Here is an 18,326-nt window from a genome sequence, read left to right as displayed (position 1 = left end):
CAATGTAATAAATGTAATTTCGGTTTGGAGTAACACTCAATTCCAATTCATTTAAATGCATTGGGCGAATTCAGGGTAGCAATAGTAGATGACCAGTATGGACGTACTGCCCCCTGGCGGCAATACGAATTATAACATACAATGAGCACAATACATTTAAAGGTTTATTTTTGTAAGGCACTTTACATGTCATTGATGCACGTCTTGTCATTTAAAAAGAACAAATAAACAAAACATTTTTTACAATTTCAGAAAATCCCTGACTTATCAAAGAATAAAAATAGTACTATAACCTGCAAGGTAATATAGTCTACCAAGAGGGGTGTTGCCTCACATTATTATTTAGTCATTTGTAACCAAACAATACTTCTAAATGTCATAACATGAGACCACAATCAACTATCCTTTTAAAAATAATTTGTACAAATCCTTCCAAATCAATAAAACATTTCAAATTTAAACACTGAAAGCTTAAAGAATAAAGTGCCAGAGACAAAGTTAATTTAAGTATTTTCTGAGATCAAGGTTTTCAAGATGAATTTTCTATACACAGCTTAAAAAAAAGGAAAAAAAAAGAAAAGCCCTTATACAGTAGTATACTGTACAGAAGGCCCCAAAACCTTCTGCTAACAATAACAATACAAGCACTGTGAAAGTCAATGTCAGGCAAACACCAACTAAAAGTGCGTGCGAGGCTGCGAGCGCGTGTATTTATTTAATAATAACCTTTTCATCCCGTGGGGGACGTTCCGTTTTCAGCTCACCCAGCAGAGTGCTGCCCATGGAGGAGTAGGCCGGGGGGCAGTATGTTCCCCGGGTTCTATATGTTCCTAAAGCTAATTCTAACCCATACATGGGCAGCTGACCGCAGGTTAACATTGGACTACTGATGATATATATAATTGATTTCAGCTGTGTTACAATTACAAACATGCAAACATGACCGCTTCAATTACTTCACCCTATATCAGTAGCTTAATGACTAGTTATTTATGTCCAATGTATTTGTATTTGAGTTCATGAAGTTAACATAATTGAAATAAAAAGATAATTTTCAGTATTCCAATTAAAAAAATAGCAAAAAATGATCCAGGATTCCAATTCAAGCTCAGGATCTACAAGCTCAAAACGTTGCATAGCGACGCGTTTTGAGATCGGATATTTTTGGTACTTTTGTGACATAGAATGACGAAGTATAGTGCATTCATTTACGAAAGAAATAAAATTAACATATGGAGATGGAGATGTTTCTGTCGGACAGTATGTATGTGCAGCGTGGCCCTGTGGAGTGAGTGTGGAAATATAGTAGCCGTCTCCATCATCAAAGTTCTAACCCTAAACCAACTAGGGAACACATGGGTGACCCAAGGGTCACGCACGCGTCTTGCACAGGGCTACCTTGACACGTTGCCGGGGCTCGAACCTGGGACCTTCTGCTTCCCAGGTGGGCATTTGCCAAAATGAGCTGATATACAAGCCATTTCTTTTTTTTTGTCTAAGAAATTTGGGGCCTATGTACACCTTACCCCTTGTGTGTGTGTGTGTGGGGGGGGGGGGGGGGGGGGGGAATAGTGAAATAAAACACAAAAAAAAACAGTACAGTTGTAACTCTGTACAACTGTAGATCCATTTTGACTAAGAATGGAGCCATGGAGGGTTTAAGTGGTTAGAAGAGCAGTTCAAATAAGGCCGTTAGGGCGGATTCACACTGAGGTCCGACTGATTCGAACTGTTCCCGAAAACAGTTGCCTGGTCCCCGCTGACCAGCATTCACATTGGCCAACATTCTTCTGTGCCTGGACTCCCAAGAGTACACTTCATTCAACTGTAATGGTATTCATGTGCCTCCCGGGGATGCTGTTGACTATGGGGCTTTGGGAGATATAAAATGTCATGTCACAGATCTTGTCAGAATTTAGAGCGAATATTAAGTGTTCCTGACGTTATCTTGAGTTGTATCAATAACAGAAAAACAATACACAACCAAAGCAGTGTGTGCCGACTGTCTTTGAAACATCACAATGTAACGTCATCTCTAATCATCGTATAACAGTAACGTCACTGGTGCATCCTTGGTATCTTAATGGTGACGACCGTGGACCAATACTTGTTCATTTCATCCTCGCAGAAGCGACACCACTTCCTTGTTCATGGAACGATAGCTTCACTTTGCAGCGCACCGTTCTCTCGTTCATCAAATATCAAAACATCTACCAAGTAGTCTTGAGTATGCACCCGAGCCCGCAGTGTGAATCCGCCCTTAGTGTCTCTATGTCTCTTGACAGCCTTCAAGTTCCATGGTCTCCTCTGGGGCCACAGGGAGAATAAGGTGTGAGATGCGGCTCCACAGGCCGCTGTATTTGTCCAGGTCCATCAGGTCGAAGGTGACGGGCTGGCCGGCGGAGAGGAACTTCTTCTTGAGGTGGTCGTCCACCATCTCCTCCACGGCGCAGAGACTGAGCCGCGTGGGAAGCTCCTCCTCGTCCGCCAGAAGCACCGTGAAGATCAGAGAGGTCTTCTTGTAGGCGGCGTTCTCGTGGTCGCAGTAGCGGTAGAAGATGAGGGTGGAGCCTGGAGGCAGTTCCTCGAATCGGTGGATGACGGCCACAGGCTTGTCCCCTTCGAAAGCTCTCCGCAGCTGGTTGTCAATGTCCAGCTTGACCGTGTCACTGTCCAGGTGGGCTTTGTTGGCCCCGTCGATGTGGAGGACGGAGGCGTTGTGGGCGGAGGAGAAGGCAGAGGCCAGGCCTCGGGCCAGGCAGTGCAGGGTCTTCTCTGCCTTACGACCGGCAGTCAGGATGAGGCTGACGGGCTCGGTGGGATGCTCCATCAGGAGGTGTCTCTCCAGGTGGATCCGGCCCCTCCGCCACAGCTCGGGGCGCTGCGTGGGGAACCTGGACTGGATCAGCTTCAGTTCCTGGAGGAAGACGTCTACCGGCCGCACCTCCTTCTGCTCAGGTGGAGACTGAGAGCTGAAGGCGTGAAGGCATACGGCCAGGACTGCAACCAGGACTACGCCCATGATACCCCACAATCTGTTGTTACCTACAGAGAACACAACACAGACAAGACAGTATAGAGGTCAGTTGTTTCTTCTGTAATTACGTCAACTGTTACTGTAAACTAGTCCTGTGCCGGGGGGTGTGCACAGTATCCAGGGGTTAAAGCCCCAAAAAATCCCAAGACTGAAATTTATTTTCAGACCATGTCCCAATATGTGACTTTAGAAACATGGCAGGTGCAACGCACACCAATATTTGGGGTGTTTCCCTGAAGTTCTGAACTGCCTTCACTGTGTGGGTGCCAATCCATGCTTAGAAGTATCTTCTGAAGTTCTGTTGTATTCTATGCTAGTCTGTATACTCATATCTTGAAATTATAACTGCTTTTTAGTTTGGAGATCACTTGACTAGCGTTTTGACGACTGTCATTCACGCCGCGGCCATCGTTACACCTCCCCCTTATTTATGTATTTTTTGCAGATCTGCACTGATCTCAGAAATAGCCCCTATGGAATCCTCAAGACTGAAATCAGTCCCCAGGACTGAGAACTTTAACCCCTGAGTATCTGAGAGATTGAATGTAGGAGTCTCAGAAGTAATGTTGGAGTGCCCGTTGGGCAGATCTTTATGCCCATACATGGTGTTCCGTGTCCAGGCCAGTCTGTGATGTCATTACTATGACGTGATGTCAGCATGCAGACAGACGGTTACCATGGCGGCAAAACTGTGTAGTGTGTAGTATCAGTGATGTCAGCATGCAGATGGTCAGACAGACATTCGCTAAATGAATAGTTAGATAACCATCTTTGGTGTGTCAGGCACTCAGCAATAGCTTGATGCAATCCTCAATGATGACAGACAATGAGACCAATGGTTTTCAAAAGCTGGTGCAAGGGGGAGAAGACGACAGCCAGCCACATGGCCTCCCCTAAGTAACAAGAAATCTTGTGAAATAAAATGTTGTAAACCAATCATCAAGGACGATGATACACGAAAGAAGAAGGACCCAGATCTTCAACGCATCCGACCTCAAGATTGCGAGAGGAAAAAGACGGGAAGCTTGAAGCCAGTGACAATCGCTAAAGTTAATTCACCCACAGTATTTAGACATATTATTATTATTATTATTATACGATACATATATGAAGTCCTAAAGTTCGATTTGTTTATTTGGTGCTACACACCAGAGTGCCTGTGTGCGTGTATGACCACATAAGTTCTTTCTTACGGTTGTTATATGTTGTCGCGTTATGAGGTTTGTGTATTCAGGCTAAAATAGCTGTAACTATTTTAGATCCATCTAAAAAAATAGAATATTGTGTAAAAAAGCATTGCAGATGCCATAGCACCCAAAATCATTACTGACATTTTTCTATTATAAATCCTTGTTTGAGTGGTCTTGTGTAATATTGTAATATTTTGAAATATGGACTTTTGATATTCGAGAGCTGTATGCCATAAGGATTTAACAAAAGAAAAAGTTTGGAATAATTCACTGAATGTGTAATGTATCTAGAATATATGAAGCTTTCAAGAAATATATTAAAGTTTCAAGAACATTTACTTTTACACAATATTCTTTATTTTTTATGGATCTGTACCTACATGCTCGCTAATAGTGGGTGACGGTCAGAGAATGCGATTGTTGGTTCTGATGCACTGTTACTAAACCACACACAACCCTGTGCTTGAGCTTGTAGATTAGCTATTTTCGGCTCACACATACATACACACACTGCATTACAGTAGAACCCTTCTGGTACAGTTTTTAGTTTAAATAGATTCCCTTAGGTTAACCTTTTGATTCAGTTCACCATTACCTTGATCTCCTGCAGGACTTTCTTGGTCCTTTACGACACCATCAGGCTTGTCTGTTGAACCTGTGGAGAGTTTGGAGAAGCCGGTTAAAAACAGCAAGTGTAAGCAAGAGACACATTGGTAAAGAGAAACAACATTTTGACATGTTCCCTCAAAAGATTTTAATATTTAACAGGAAAAAAAAGAAAAAAAAAAGTGATTATAGCCAATGTACAAGCTCACACTCACAGCGCATTGTGTGTGAGCTTGTTGATTAGCTATTTTCGGCTCACATACAAACATTGCATACAGTGGTACCTTTCTGACACTAATGACTGTACAGTTTTCAGTTTAAATCAATTTCTTTAGGTAACCTTTTGACTGCTTGGACTCCATTTCTGTGTCTTTCTCAGGGCCTTTATTTGCGTCTGGTGCTTCATCATGTTCTCCGTCTACTTCATTCTCTGATGTGCCTGTGTTATAAAGGTTTTTATAGATAACATGTTGTCACGTTATGAGCTTTGTGTATTCAAGATAAAATAGCTGTTGCTAACTCCCTGTCTCACATGCTCGCTAATAGTGGCAGACGGTCAGTTGGTTCTGATGCATAGGGCTGTCACGATATGACATTTTACATGACGATTAATTGTCACTCAAATAATTGGCGATTAACGATTTAATTGTGATTTTGTCGTGATAATTACATTTCTGTTTGGCTTGTAGGCTTTGAAGTTGTACATGGTAGATATGACACATAACCTAAATATACAAAGAAATTACTGACATATTTGACAACTTACTACTTAAAAAAATAACTTTGATAGTGGAAATAGCCGATCTACAAGCTCACAACGCGTCGCGATGCGACGCGTTGTGAGCTTGTAGATCTGCTATTTCCACTATTTCGGAGATTTTTCAACATTCACGATTATGACGATTATGACAAAATAATTGCGATAATGTCAAATAATCGCGATTAGACGATTATGTAATAATTGTGACAGACCTACTGATGCAGTTACTAACCCACACACAACCCTGCTGTTCACTTCAGTAGCATCAGTTTATTACGGAGAATAAATGCTCCTCGGACTCCACCATTGTTGTACGTGTCCTAATCAATGGACAAGGGCGAACACAACCTACCCAGTGATGATGAAAGGTCACTCTTCTTACTGCTGTGGTCTTCTTCTGGTGGAGGTTCTTCTGGTGGTGTCATCTCAGGCTGACTGACTGTAAGAAAGAGTAATAGAGAGTCACTATCAGGGAGAACAGCGATTTCTACTTCTGTTCAGAAAAGGTAAACTGTCGGCTCCAGTTTGGTTTCTGCAGCCTAAATGACTACATGTGACCTTTTTTGTCCACATTTGCCTGTGTTCTCTGTCATATATGTGGGCACAACAGGGACAAGCAAATACACACAACATAATATCCATCAGAAGGTAGAGAAACAATGGTAAGATAATGATTTAGAAGACACTGTAGCACTTATCAAAACTAAGTTATGAAGAGCTTTATAAAAGAAATGCGCAACAGAATAAAGAGACATGGCACAAAGCGTATAAAATGCGCTGTCAAATAAAACATTAAGGAAATTACAATTCATAAAAAGAATTGACATAAAATCAAGGTTCACCGTTACCTTGATCTCCAGCATGAGTTTCTGTTTTTTTTATGACACCGTCAGTCTTGTCTGTTGAACCTGTGGAGGTGAAGCCGGTTTAAAAAAAGCAGGTGTAAGGAAGAGACACATTGGTAAAGATAAACAACATTTTGACATTTTCCCTCAAAAAATCTAATATTTACCAGAAAGTAAATAAAAACAATATATATCAATAATAGTGTGAATAAAGCTCACACTCACAGCGCATTGTGATGCATTGTGAGCTTGTAGATTCGCTATTTTCGGCTCACACATACATAAAATGCATACAGTAGTACATTTCTTCTAAGGTTTTTAGTTTAAATAGATTCCCATAGGTTAACTTTACCATTTAATTCATGCCTGGACTCAGTTTCTTTGTCTTCCTCAGAGTCGCTGTTTCCATGTTCTTCACTCTTTAGTGGAGCTTCACAATATTCTTTATTTTTTATGGATCTGTACCTACATGCTCGCTAATAGTGGGTGACGGTCAGAGAATGCGATTGTTGGTTCTGATGCACTGTTACTAAACCACACACAACCCTGTGCTTGAGCTTGTAGATTAGCTATTTTCGGCTCACACATACATACACACACTGCATACAGTAGAACCCTTCTGGTACAGTTTTTAGTTTAAATAGATTCCCTTAGGTTAACCTTTTGATTCAGTTCACCATTACCTTGATCTCCTGCAGGACTTTCTTGGTCCTTTACGACACCATCAGGCTTGTCTGTTGAACCTGTGGAGAGTTTGGAGAAGCCGGTTAAAAACAGCAAGTGTAAGCAAGAGACACATTGGTAAAGAGAAACAACATTTTGACATGTTCCCTCAAAAGATTTTAATATTTAACAGAAAAAAAAAGAAAAAAAAAAGTGATTATAGCCAATGTACAAGCTCACACTCACAGCGCATTGTGTGTGAGCTTGTTGATTAGCTATTTTCGGCTCACATACAAACATTGCATACAGTGGTACCTTTCTGACACTAATGACTGTACAGTTTTCAGTTTAAATCAATTTCTTTAGGTAACCTTTTGACAGCTTGGACTCCATTTCTGTGTCTTTCTCAGGGCCTTTATTTGCGTCTGGTGCTTCATCATGTTCTCCGTCTACTTCATTCTCTGATGTGCCTGTGTTATAAAGGTTTTTATAGATAACATGTTGTCACGTTATGAGCTTTGTGTATTCAAGATAAAATAGCTGTTGCTAACTCCCTGTCTCACATGCTCGCTAATAGTGGCAGACGGTCAGTTGGTTCTGATGCATAGGGCTGTCACGATATGACATTTTACATGACGATTAATTGTCACTCAAATAATTGGCGATTAACGATTTAATTGTGATTTTGTCGTGATAATTACATTTCTGTTTGGCTTGTAGGCTTTGAAGTTGTACATGGTAGATATGACACATAACCTAAATATACAAAGAAATTACTGACATATTTGACAACTTACTACTTAAAAAAATAACTTTGATAGTGGAAATAGCCGATCTACAAGCTCACAACGCGTCGCGATGCGACGCGTTGTGAGCTTGTAGATCTGCTATTTCCACTATTTCGGAGATTTTTCAACATTCACGATTATGACGATTATGACAAAATAATTGCGATAATGTCAAATAATCGCGATTAGACGATTATGTAATAATTGTGACAGACCTACTGATGCAGTTACTAACCCACACACAACCCTGCTGTTCACTTCAGTAGCATCAGTTTATTACGGAGAATAAATGCTCCTCGGACTCCACCATTGTTGTACGTGTCCTAATCAATGGACAAGGGCGAACACAACCTACCCAGTGATGATGAAAGGTCACTCTTCTTACTGCTGTGGTCTTCTTCTGGTGGAGGTTCTTCTGGTGGTGTCATCTCAGGCTGACTGACTGTAAGAAAGAGTAATAGAGAGTCACTATCAGGGAGAACAGCGATTTCTACTTCTGTTCAGAAAAGGTAAACTGTCGGCTCCAGTTTGGTTTCTGCAGCCTAAATGACTACATGTGACCTTTTTTGTCCACATTTGCCTGTGTTCTCTGTCATATATGTGGGCACAACAGGGACAAGCAAATACACACAACATAATATCCATCAGAAGGTAGAGAAACAATGGTAAGATAATGATTTAGAAGACACTGTAGCACTTATCAAAACTAAGTTATGAAGAGCTTTATAAAAGAAATGCGCAACAGAATAAAGAGACATGGCACAAAGCGTATAAAATGCGCTGTCAAATAAAACATTAAGGAAATTACAATTCATAAAAAGAATTGACATAAAATCAAGGTTCACCGTTACCTTGATCTCCAGCATGAGTTTCTGTTTTTTTTATGACACCGTCAGTCTTGTCTGTTGAACCTGTGGAGGTGAAGCCGGTTTAAAAAAAGCAGGTGTAAGGAAGAGACACATTGGTAAAGATAAACAACATTTTGACATTTTCCCTCAAAAAATCTAATATTTACCAGAAAGTAAATAAAAACAATATATATCAATAATAGTGTGAATAAAGCTCACACTCACAGCGCATTGTGATGCATTGTGAGCTTGTAGATTCGCTATTTTCGGCTCACACATACATAAAATGCATACAGTAGTACATTTCTGCTAAGGTTTTTAGTTTAAATAGATTCCCATAGGTTAACTTTACCATTTAATTCATGCCTGGACTCAGTTTCTTTGTCTTCCTCAGAGTCGCTGTTTCCATGTTCTTCACTCTTTAGTGGAGCTTCACAATATTCTTTATTTTTTATGGATCTGTACCTACATGCTCGCTAATAGTGGGTGACGGTCAGAGAATGCGATTGTTGGTTCTGATGCACTGTTACTAAACCACACACAACCCTGTGCTTGAGCTTGTAGATTAGCTATTTTCGGCTCACACATACATACACACACTGCATTACAGTAGAACCCTTCTGGTACAGTTTTTAGTTTAAATAGATTCCCTTAGGTTAACCTTTTGATTCAGTTCACCATTACCTTGATCTCCTGCAGGACTTTCTTGGTCCTTTACGACACCATCAGGCTTGTCTGTTGAACCTGTGGAGAGTTTGGAGAAGCCGGTTAAAAACAGCAAGTGTAAGCAAGAGACACATTGGTAAAGAGAAACAACATTTTGACATGTTCCCTAAAAAGATTTTAATATTTAACAGAAAAAAAAAGAAAGAAAAAAAAAAAGGTGATTATAGCCAATGTACAAGCTCACACTCACAGCGCATTGTGAACTTGTTGATTAGCTATTGTCGGCTCACACATACAAACATTGCATACAGTGGTACCTTTCTGACACTAATGGACTGTACAGTTTTCAGTTTAAATCAATTTCTTTATGTAACCTTTTGACTGCGTAGACTCCTTTTCTGTGTCTTTCTCAGGGCCTTTATTTGCGTCTGTTGGTTCATCATGGTCTCCGTCTACTTCATTCTCTGATGTGCCTGTGTTATAAAGGTTGTTAAAGATAACATGTTGTCACGTTATGAGCTTTGTGTATTCAAGATACAATAGCTGTTGATAACTCCCTGTCTCACATGCTCGCTAATAGTGGCAGACGGTCAGTTGGTTCTGATGCATAGGGCTGTCACGATATGACATTTTACATGACGATTAATTGTCACTCAAATAATTGGCGATTAACGATTTAATTGTGATTTTGTCGTGATAATTACATTTCTGTTTGGCTTGTAGGCTTTGAAGTTGTACATGGTAGATATGACACATAACCTAAATATACAAAGAAATTACTGACATATTTGACAACTTACTACTTAAAAAAATAACTTTGATAGTGGAAATAGCCGATCTACAAGCTCACAACGCGTCGCGATGCGACGCGTTGTGAGCTTGTAGATCTGCTATTTCCACTATTTCGGAGATTTTTCAACATTCACGATTATGACGATTATGACAAAATAATTGCGATAATGTCAAATAATCGCGATTAGACGATTATGTAATAATTGTGACAGACCTACTGATGCAGTTACTAACCCACACACAACCCCGCTGTTCACTTCAGTAGCATCTGTTCATTACGGAGAATAAATGCTCCTCAGACTCGCCAATTTGTCGTAGGTGTCCTAATCAATGGACAAGGGCGAACACAACCTACCCAGTGATGATGCTTCCCCAAGGTCACTCTCCTTACTGCTGTGGTCTTCGTCTGGTGGAGGTTCTTCTGGTGGTGCCATCTCAGGCTGACTGACTGTAAGAATGGAGTCACTCTCCTTACTGCTGTGGTCTTCTTCTGGTGGAGGTTCTTCTGGTGGAGCCATCTCAGGCTGACTGACTGTAAGAATGGAGTCACTCTCCTTACTGCTGTGGTCTTCTTCTGGTGGAGGTTCTTCTGGTGGTGCCATCTCAGGCTGACTGACTGTAAGAAAGAGAAATGGATAGTCACTATGACTGACTTTAACCCATTTAGGCCTGAACACATTATGACGCAATATTTTATGCTTTAAATATAAAGAAATAGCAGATATACAAGCTCACAGCGCGGCACCGAGTGCCGCGCTGCGAGCTTGTAGATCTGCTATTTTTGAAAAATCGTGAAAATTAGAATTTTGACCCCGATTCTATAAGTGTCTTTTGAATCCTTCTAAGATTTTTGGAAAAAACCTGTTTCTATGTCAGCAATCTGGCCAGCCATCGTCATAGAAAAGGTCCTTTTCACTTCACTGGAGCTCAGTTAGTCTGTTCTTGAGAGACTACTATGTCAGTGGTTCTCAAACCTTTTCATGTGAAGGACCCCCAAAATGATATGTATTTGGCCACGGACCCCCATCTCAAAATTATCTAGTTCCGGGGACCACCCAGAAGCAAAATTTGAATTATAAAACGTTCGCTTTGAAAATACATATATTAAAAGATTTGCACACATTTTCAGGACTTTTTCAAAAATAGCAGATCTACAAGCTCACAGCGCGGCACTCGGTGCCGCGCTGTGAGCTTGTATATCTGCTATTTTTCACTGGTTAAAGCAGTCAATAATTCTAGGCCTAAATGGGTTAAGAAAGAGTAATGGCTTGTAGGCTTTGAAGTTGTACATGGTAGATATGACACATAACCTAAATATACAAAGAAATTACTGACATATTTGACAACTTACTACTTAAAAAATAACTTTGATAGCGGAAATAGCCGATCTACAAGCTCACAACGCGTCGCGATGCGACGCGTTGTGAGCTTGTAGATCTGCTATTTCCACTATTTCGGAGATTTTTCAACATTCACGATTATGACGATTATGGCAAAATAATTGCGATAATGTCAAATAATCGCGATTAGACGATTATGTAATAATTGTGACAGACCTACTGATGCAGTTACTAACCCACACACAACCCCGCTGTTCACTTCAGTAGCATCTGTTCATTACGGAGAATAAATGCTCCTCAGACTCGCCAATTTGTCGTAGGTGTCCTAATCAATGGACAAGGGCGAACACAACCTACCCAGTGATGATGCTTCCCCAAGGTCACTCTCCTTACTGCTGTGGTCTTCGTCTGGTGGAGGTTCTTCTGGTGGTGCCATCTCAGGCTGACTGACTGTAAGAATGGAGTCACTCTCCTTACTGCTGTGGTCTTCTTCTGGTGGAGGTTCTTCTGGTGGAGCCATCTCAGGCTGACTGACTGTAAGAATGGAGTCACTCTCCTTACTGCTGTGGTCTTCTTCTGGTGGAGGTTCTTCTGGTGGTGCCATCTCAGGCTGACTGACTGTAAGAAAGAGAAATGGATAGTCACTATGACTGACTTTAACCCATTTAGGCCTGAACACATTATGACGCAATATTTTATGCTTTAAATATAAAGAAATAGCAGATATACAAGCTCACAGCGCGGCACCGAGTGCCGCGCTGCGAGCTTGTAGATCTGCTATTTTTGAAAAATCGTGAAAATTAGAATTTTGACCCCGATTCTATAAGTGTCTTTTGAATCCTTCTAAGATTTTTGGAAAAAACCTGTTTCTATGTCAGCAATCTGGCCAGCCATCGTCATAGAAAAGGTCCTTTTCACTTCACTGGAGCTCAGTTAGTCTGTTCTTGAGAGACTACTATGTCAGTAGTTCTCAAACCTTTTCATGTGAAGGACCCCCAAAATGATATGTATTTGGCCACGGACCCCCATCTCAAAATTATCTAGTTCCGGGGACCACCCAGAAGCAAAATTTGAATTATAAAACGTTCGCTTTGAAAATACATATATTAAAAGATTTGCACACATTTTCAGGACTTTTTCAAAAATAGCAGATCTACAAGCTCACAGCGCGGCACTCGGTGCCGCGCTGTGAGCTTGTATATCTGCTATTTTTCACTGGTTAAAGCAGTCAATAATTCTAGGCCTAAATGGGTTAAGAAAGAGTAATGGAGAGTCACTATCAGGGAGAACAGCGATTTCTACTTCCGTTCAGAAAAGGTAAACTGTCGGCTCCAGTTTGGTTTCTGCAGCCTAAATGACTACATGTGACCTTTTTTGTCCACATTTGCCTGTGTTCTCTGTCATATATGTGGGCACAACAGGGACAAGCAAATACACACAACATAATATCCATCAGAAGGTAGAGAAACAATGGTAAGATAATGATTTAGAAGACACTGTAGCACCTATCAAAACTAAGTTATGAAGAGCTTTATAAAAGAAATGCGCAACAGAATAAAGAGACATGGCACAAAGAGTCACACAAAGACTCACACATACATAAACTGCATACAGTAGTAACTTTCTGGTAACGTTTTTAGTTTAAATAGATTCCCATAGGTCAACTTTACCATTTAATTCATGCCTGGCCTTGTCTTCCTCAGTGTCGCTGCTTGTGTCTCTTGATTCATCACGGTTTCCATGTTCTTCACTCTTTAGTGGAGCATCAATCTCCGTACTACCAGGGTCTTCTTCTGGTGGAGATTGTGCAGCTTCTGGTGGAGATTGTGCAGCTTCTGGTGGAGATTGTGCAGCTTCTGGTGGAGATTGTGCAGCTTCTGGTGGAGATTGTGCAGCTTCTGGTGGAGATTGTGCAGCAAAGGAGAGTACACTACATTAGCCTGTGTGTTCTTCTATGAGTATTAAAGGCTACATCGCTATATAAGGCTGACTGTCTGTAGGACAAAGTAATGGAGAGTCGCAGATATCCTGACTGATCAGAAATTTCTACTTCTCTGTTTCAGAACTGGCAAATTGTCAGCTCCAGCTTCAGACTGTCCCTTAACTCGTGAGAGGAAAAAGACGAGAAGCTTGAAGCCAGAGACAATCGCTAAAGGCAATTCACTCACAGTATTTAGACATATTATGATATTAAGCCCTGAAGTTTGATTTGTTTATGTTTGCTACACACCAGAGTGCCTGTGTGCGTGTATGACAGGCAAACTGTCAGTTCCAGTTTGATTTCTGAAGCCCAAATGACTACATGAGACTCAGACCTGCCAACCCTGGCAAATTATTTTGAGTACTCATGCGCGGGCACTTCGTGCCCGCGCGGCACCCGCAGCGCCCGCGGTGCAATTTTTGTTGTTTTCCCGCACAAAACAGCATATATTTTGGGGGGTTCCATGCACCTTTTTGGGTGGGACCTTTACAGTTATGTTAACAAAATTTCACACCAGAAATGTAGCACATTGCATGTCTTGACTTACACTAATAGGAGGAGGCAAGATGTTAGAACAACCTTTTAAATAAAAATGCCATTTGGTCTGGAGAAAAAGTAGGCTAGTATTACCAGGCAATACAGTAATGTTGCTTTGGCAATATTGTTGACAAATCTTTAATAAAATATACTAAATGCACTTGCTCAGAGTTAGTTAACAATAGACTCGCAAAACAGTCACCAGTGACTTCAGGAATGATCATACATCAATATAATCCTGTTATTCAAATTGCAAAATAGCTTTTCATTGTAGGCTATTTACATAAACCTGTGTCTTTGTTAATTGAGCAGCCTAAATAAAACCATATTTCTGTGCATGATTTGCATGAAGTTGAAGGTATTCAACTCATGTAGGTTTCTAGTGCATTCATTAATTGATATATAGGCCTACATTGTGTATAGATCACATACAGCCTAGTCTGTATATTCATTCATATAGGCTGCAGGCTACTCATTGTTGATAGACCATTAATGTCTTCATATATTCAAAGGTGATAAATAATTTGTTCACTGTTAATGTGTTTGACAATACACATGGGCCTAATTCATTCATTCATACTCATTTAGAGATAAAGTGGAACAGGCAGCCCAGTATGTTATCCAATCATGGCCAATGTATGCTTCAGTTCATTGTACTAAGCCCTGGGTCACACGTTTTGACTGGTTGCTCGCTGCAACACCGTCGTATGACGAATTACAACACGGGCTTCATACACAACACCACAGCTCCAGGCGGACCACAGCCGCTCGTTGTTTTGTTTCACCAGCGTCGCAAGATAGGTTTAGGTTAGGCATAGTACGAGATTTCACCAATTCTCACCCTCGTGGCTGCTATGACATGTGAATTCACCTCAGAGGAGGGTTTTAAAAGTTTATTATTAGCTTACCTGTTAAGACTCGTTGGCAGCACACCACGGCCATTCTCCGTAGTATCTTCTTTATAAATTAATCTGATTAATATCGCCGCTATGTGAAATCCGAGCGATAACGCGTCGCTGTGAGATGTGTGCATGCTGAAACTAAACCAAAACCTTCTTCTTATAACTCGTCTATGACCAAAACAAAACAAACTCCGTCCGCGGCCATTCGGTTAAATTCTTCTTCTACCGACAAAATGAGCATCGCTTCCGTTCTAGTGCTCCGCAGCGCCATGCACCCCATTCACACACCATTCATGTGGTGCCTGGGAGAACTACACGGCATGGAGCAAAAATGTTGGCCTCACTTTGAGACACAACACAACGCAGAATGTGTTATGTGTTACCATCGGTTACCATCCCCCGAACCAAAAATGCGTAGCCGTTAGAGGAGTTTGCGTACCTGCGTACAGAGACCTAAAATGCGTGCTCAATACGCAAAATGCGTACAGGTTGGCAGGTCTGGACTTTTTTTGTCCACATTTGCCTGTGTTCTCTGTGTCATTATGTGGTGTATTTCTTTTAGTGTTTCTTGTATGCTGGCACTTGTTGCACATTACAACACATTTCTGTGTAAACAGACAATAAACTGACTTGAACTTGAACAGGGACAAACAAATACACACAACATAATATCCATCAGATGGTAGAGAAAAGATGGTAAGATAATGATTTATACATTGTAGTACTTTATAAAAAATACAAGGCACAAAGCGTATACAATGCAGTGTCAAATAAAACATTAAGGAAACTGCCAATAAACAATTCATAAAAAGAATTGACATAAAATCAAGGTTCACCATTACCTTGATCTTCCGCAGGACTTTCTTGGTCCTTTACGTCAGGCTTGTCTGTTGGACCTGTGGAGGTGGTGGACTTTGGAGAGGCTGATAGAAAAAAGCAGGTATAAGGAAGAGACACTTTGTTAAAGTTTAAAATAATATAACAAAATGTAATATTTTCCCTAAAATAAATCGAATATTTAGCATAGTTTAACAAAATATATAAAAAATAGTTAATATAGCCAATGAACAAGCTCACACTCAGCGCATTGTGAGCTTGTTGATTAGCTATTTTCGGCTCACACGTACATACTGTACACTGCATACAGTAGTACCTTTCTGACACTCCAATGACTCTACAGCTTTTAGTTTAAATCAATTTCTTTAGTTAACCATTTGACTGCGTAGTCCAGGGTTTCCCAAAGTGGGTGCTGTGATTCCAGTCCAGGGGTGCCTCAGAATAATCTGATATTTGGAATATTTGGAATTTATCAATATCACTACATCGATATCACTTCACTATACCTAGTAAAAAAAGACCTGATTTGCACTGTACTTGATGAGTTCTTTTTCCATCTACAGCTAACTCTCTTCACCAAAAATAGCAGATCTACAAGCTCAAAACACGTCACATTGTGGTGCGTTGAGCTTGAGTCAAAAAAGTTTGTAAACCCCTGGCTCCATCTACATTATTCTATGATGCACGCCACTGTTAGGCCTATAGGCTACACGAATCTGGATCTTTCTGAATCTGGACCTTTCTTTGTGCGATTGGGGCTTGCAGCCACACGAAGCTGGAGATTTCTGCCACTAAACCGTATCTTTTTGAAACCAGATAAACAAGTGAAGATTTACCAAAATATCCGATTCTCAGTGGATCCGTGTAGGCATGGATTTTTTTTAGACCTAGATATTTTGGTTGTGTGGACATGGATATCTCAGTTTAGAAAAAGATCCAGATTAGTGTAGCCTTGGTCTTAGAGAGACTGCACCCTCTCCGTCTCTCTCAGCTCACTTCTCGCTCTCTTCTCCCGATTATCGATTCACGCTCACTCGGCTGATTGCCGAGGTCATATTAGATCACGTCGGATTTCAAAACTCCTACAACTATTCTGAACAAGTTCCATGATCCTGTCATCGCCATCATTCCAATATTGTCTAATCATTTAATCATACAAAACACCACACTGAAATGTCAAGTAACCAGGACAAGTCTTACGCTGCAGAGTAGTAACGCAGGAATCTTCTGTTTGGGTCATTTGCTGGTCTTCAGCATTTTCTGAATGATCATCCTTTTCCTCGACTTCCATTTCATCACCGTCATGCGTTGCTCCCACAGTCTCCACTTTGATGTTCTTGTTGGGGGATTCTGAGTCAGTCAGAGAAATGTAATTTACACAACCTGGAACCAAGTACCTTTGAGTGAGAGTGAATCGATATTCGTTGGTCCAGGACTCTCAAAAATCAAGATTAGCGTCGATCGACTCAACATTCTAAGAAACATTTAATTACATACAAATATACAATAGGCTACTAATAAACATTAAAGTTCTGAAGGCTACAAGTGATATGAACATGCTAGAACAATTGACATTTAAGGCCTATTTATCTTTACAATTGCTAGACAATTATGGGCACAAAAAAAGCCAATTTAACATCGAAGTGTCCACAGGTGCCCACTCTTCTTGTATCCAATGCACTATACTGTCCACCACTGGGCCTTACCTGGCGGAGGATTCTCTGTGAGTGTGCCATCAGGGTCTTCCATGATTCATTGGAAGTGAGGGCTTTCAAAGCTACATTTGGACAGTGGGGGGTCAAGACAAGTGGTTAAAATCATGATAAATCAGATAAAAAAATAATAATAAAAAAAACGTTTCTTCCGGGTGTTTGAGCCAAGAAAGACTATAACAGTAACGTTAACCTAGCGTTAGCTATCATAGATGTTTTTATCGAGTCCAACTTCTGCTTTCGTATCCGAGTTACGAAAGTCAGACTATCAGATCTTGATCCAAGGCTAAGCTAGTGCTAAAAAAAAAAACAAATACTACACATCACCGGCCCTCTCTCTTACTTTCTATGAACAAATGTGCTCAGTGTCTCTCTCGTTCAGTTCTTCTAGACTGCCAAAGTTAATGTATTAGCACCAGATTAGAGTTATGATTGGCACACATTCAGCTGGACACTGGACAGTCGGCTGATCAGTGTTGACATCAGGCTAACCTCGCGTCACCACCAGGCTATTCAGCACGACGGGGCGGGCGGAAAAACATCAGGCAACGGGGGGTTTCCAAACATAAAGTATTCATCAAACACGTTTTAATTAAAACTACGTCGCAGCGCACATCTCAACGTATAAGTAAGTAAAGTGACTATATCTTACCGGGTCCTCTTTTAAGCAATACGGTGGAATTTGACCCATATGTCACCAGACAGACATACGTACAGGCGGAAGGGAACGCTTCTTTCTCTTTCGTTTCTTTACATGTTTACAACGAGATCTCATGTGGTCGTACCTAAGACCGGAAATAGCAACCAAGACGAAAATAGCAA

The 18,326-nt window shown here is 40.8% G+C and overlaps 1 protein-coding gene across 7 annotated transcripts; it reads right to left on the bottom strand.

Moving 5' to 3' along the window:
• Positions 1-173: 173 nt before the first annotated feature.
• On the bottom strand, positions 174-18,292 carry LOC308293610 (uncharacterized protein). 7 transcript variants are annotated; one of them, XM_080736197.1, is made up of 18 exons: positions 18,157-18,292; positions 17,499-17,569; positions 16,993-17,142; positions 15,798-15,878; positions 13,206-13,433; positions 11,893-12,153; positions 10,551-10,811; positions 9,778-9,876; positions 9,422-9,481; positions 8,741-8,800; positions 8,245-8,331; positions 7,473-7,571; positions 7,122-7,181; positions 6,442-6,501; positions 5,946-6,032; positions 5,174-5,272; positions 4,823-4,882; positions 174-3,045 (listed from the first exon to the last, which is right to left on the bottom strand). In XM_080736197.1, the coding sequence occupies exons 2-18, from the start codon at positions 17,539-17,541 to the stop codon at positions 2,270-2,272; spliced, it is 2,571 nt and encodes an 856-aa protein (XP_080592323.1). In that variant the 5' UTR covers positions 17,542-17,569; positions 18,157-18,292; the 3' UTR covers positions 174-2,269. The 7 variants fall into 7 exon arrangements, with proteins under 7 accessions (XP_080592323.1, XP_080592325.1, XP_080592326.1 ...); XM_080736199.1 differs by having other exon boundaries at positions 9,422-9,472; XM_080736200.1 differs by having other exon boundaries at positions 13,206-13,391.
• Between the last annotated feature and the right edge of the window lie 34 nt (positions 18,293-18,326).

The sequence above is a fragment of the Nannobrachium achirus genome (assembly GCF_963921795.1).
Source record: "Nannobrachium achirus genome assembly, chromosome: 1".
Classification (NCBI taxonomy): Eukaryota; Metazoa; Chordata; class Actinopteri; order Myctophiformes; family Myctophidae; genus Nannobrachium; species Nannobrachium achirus.
Note: the sequence above shows the minus strand (reverse complement) of the source record. Positions and strands in the feature narration are given on the sequence as shown.

Excerpts from the sequence above, each read along its gene's own strand:
- LOC308293610 (XM_080736197.1), bottom strand. The coding sequence starts at position 17,541 with ATGGAAGACCCTGATGGCACACTCACAGAGAATCCTCCGCCAG. Across the intron at positions 12,154-13,205 it reads GGCCAGGCATGAATTAAATG|TCAGTCAGCCTGAGATGGCA; the intron begins GTAAAGTTGACC and ends TCTTTCTTACAG. Across the intron at positions 4,883-5,173 it reads GGAGTCCAAGCAGTCAAAAG|GTTCAACAGACAAGCCTGAT; the intron begins GTTACCTAAAGA and ends AACTCTCCACAG.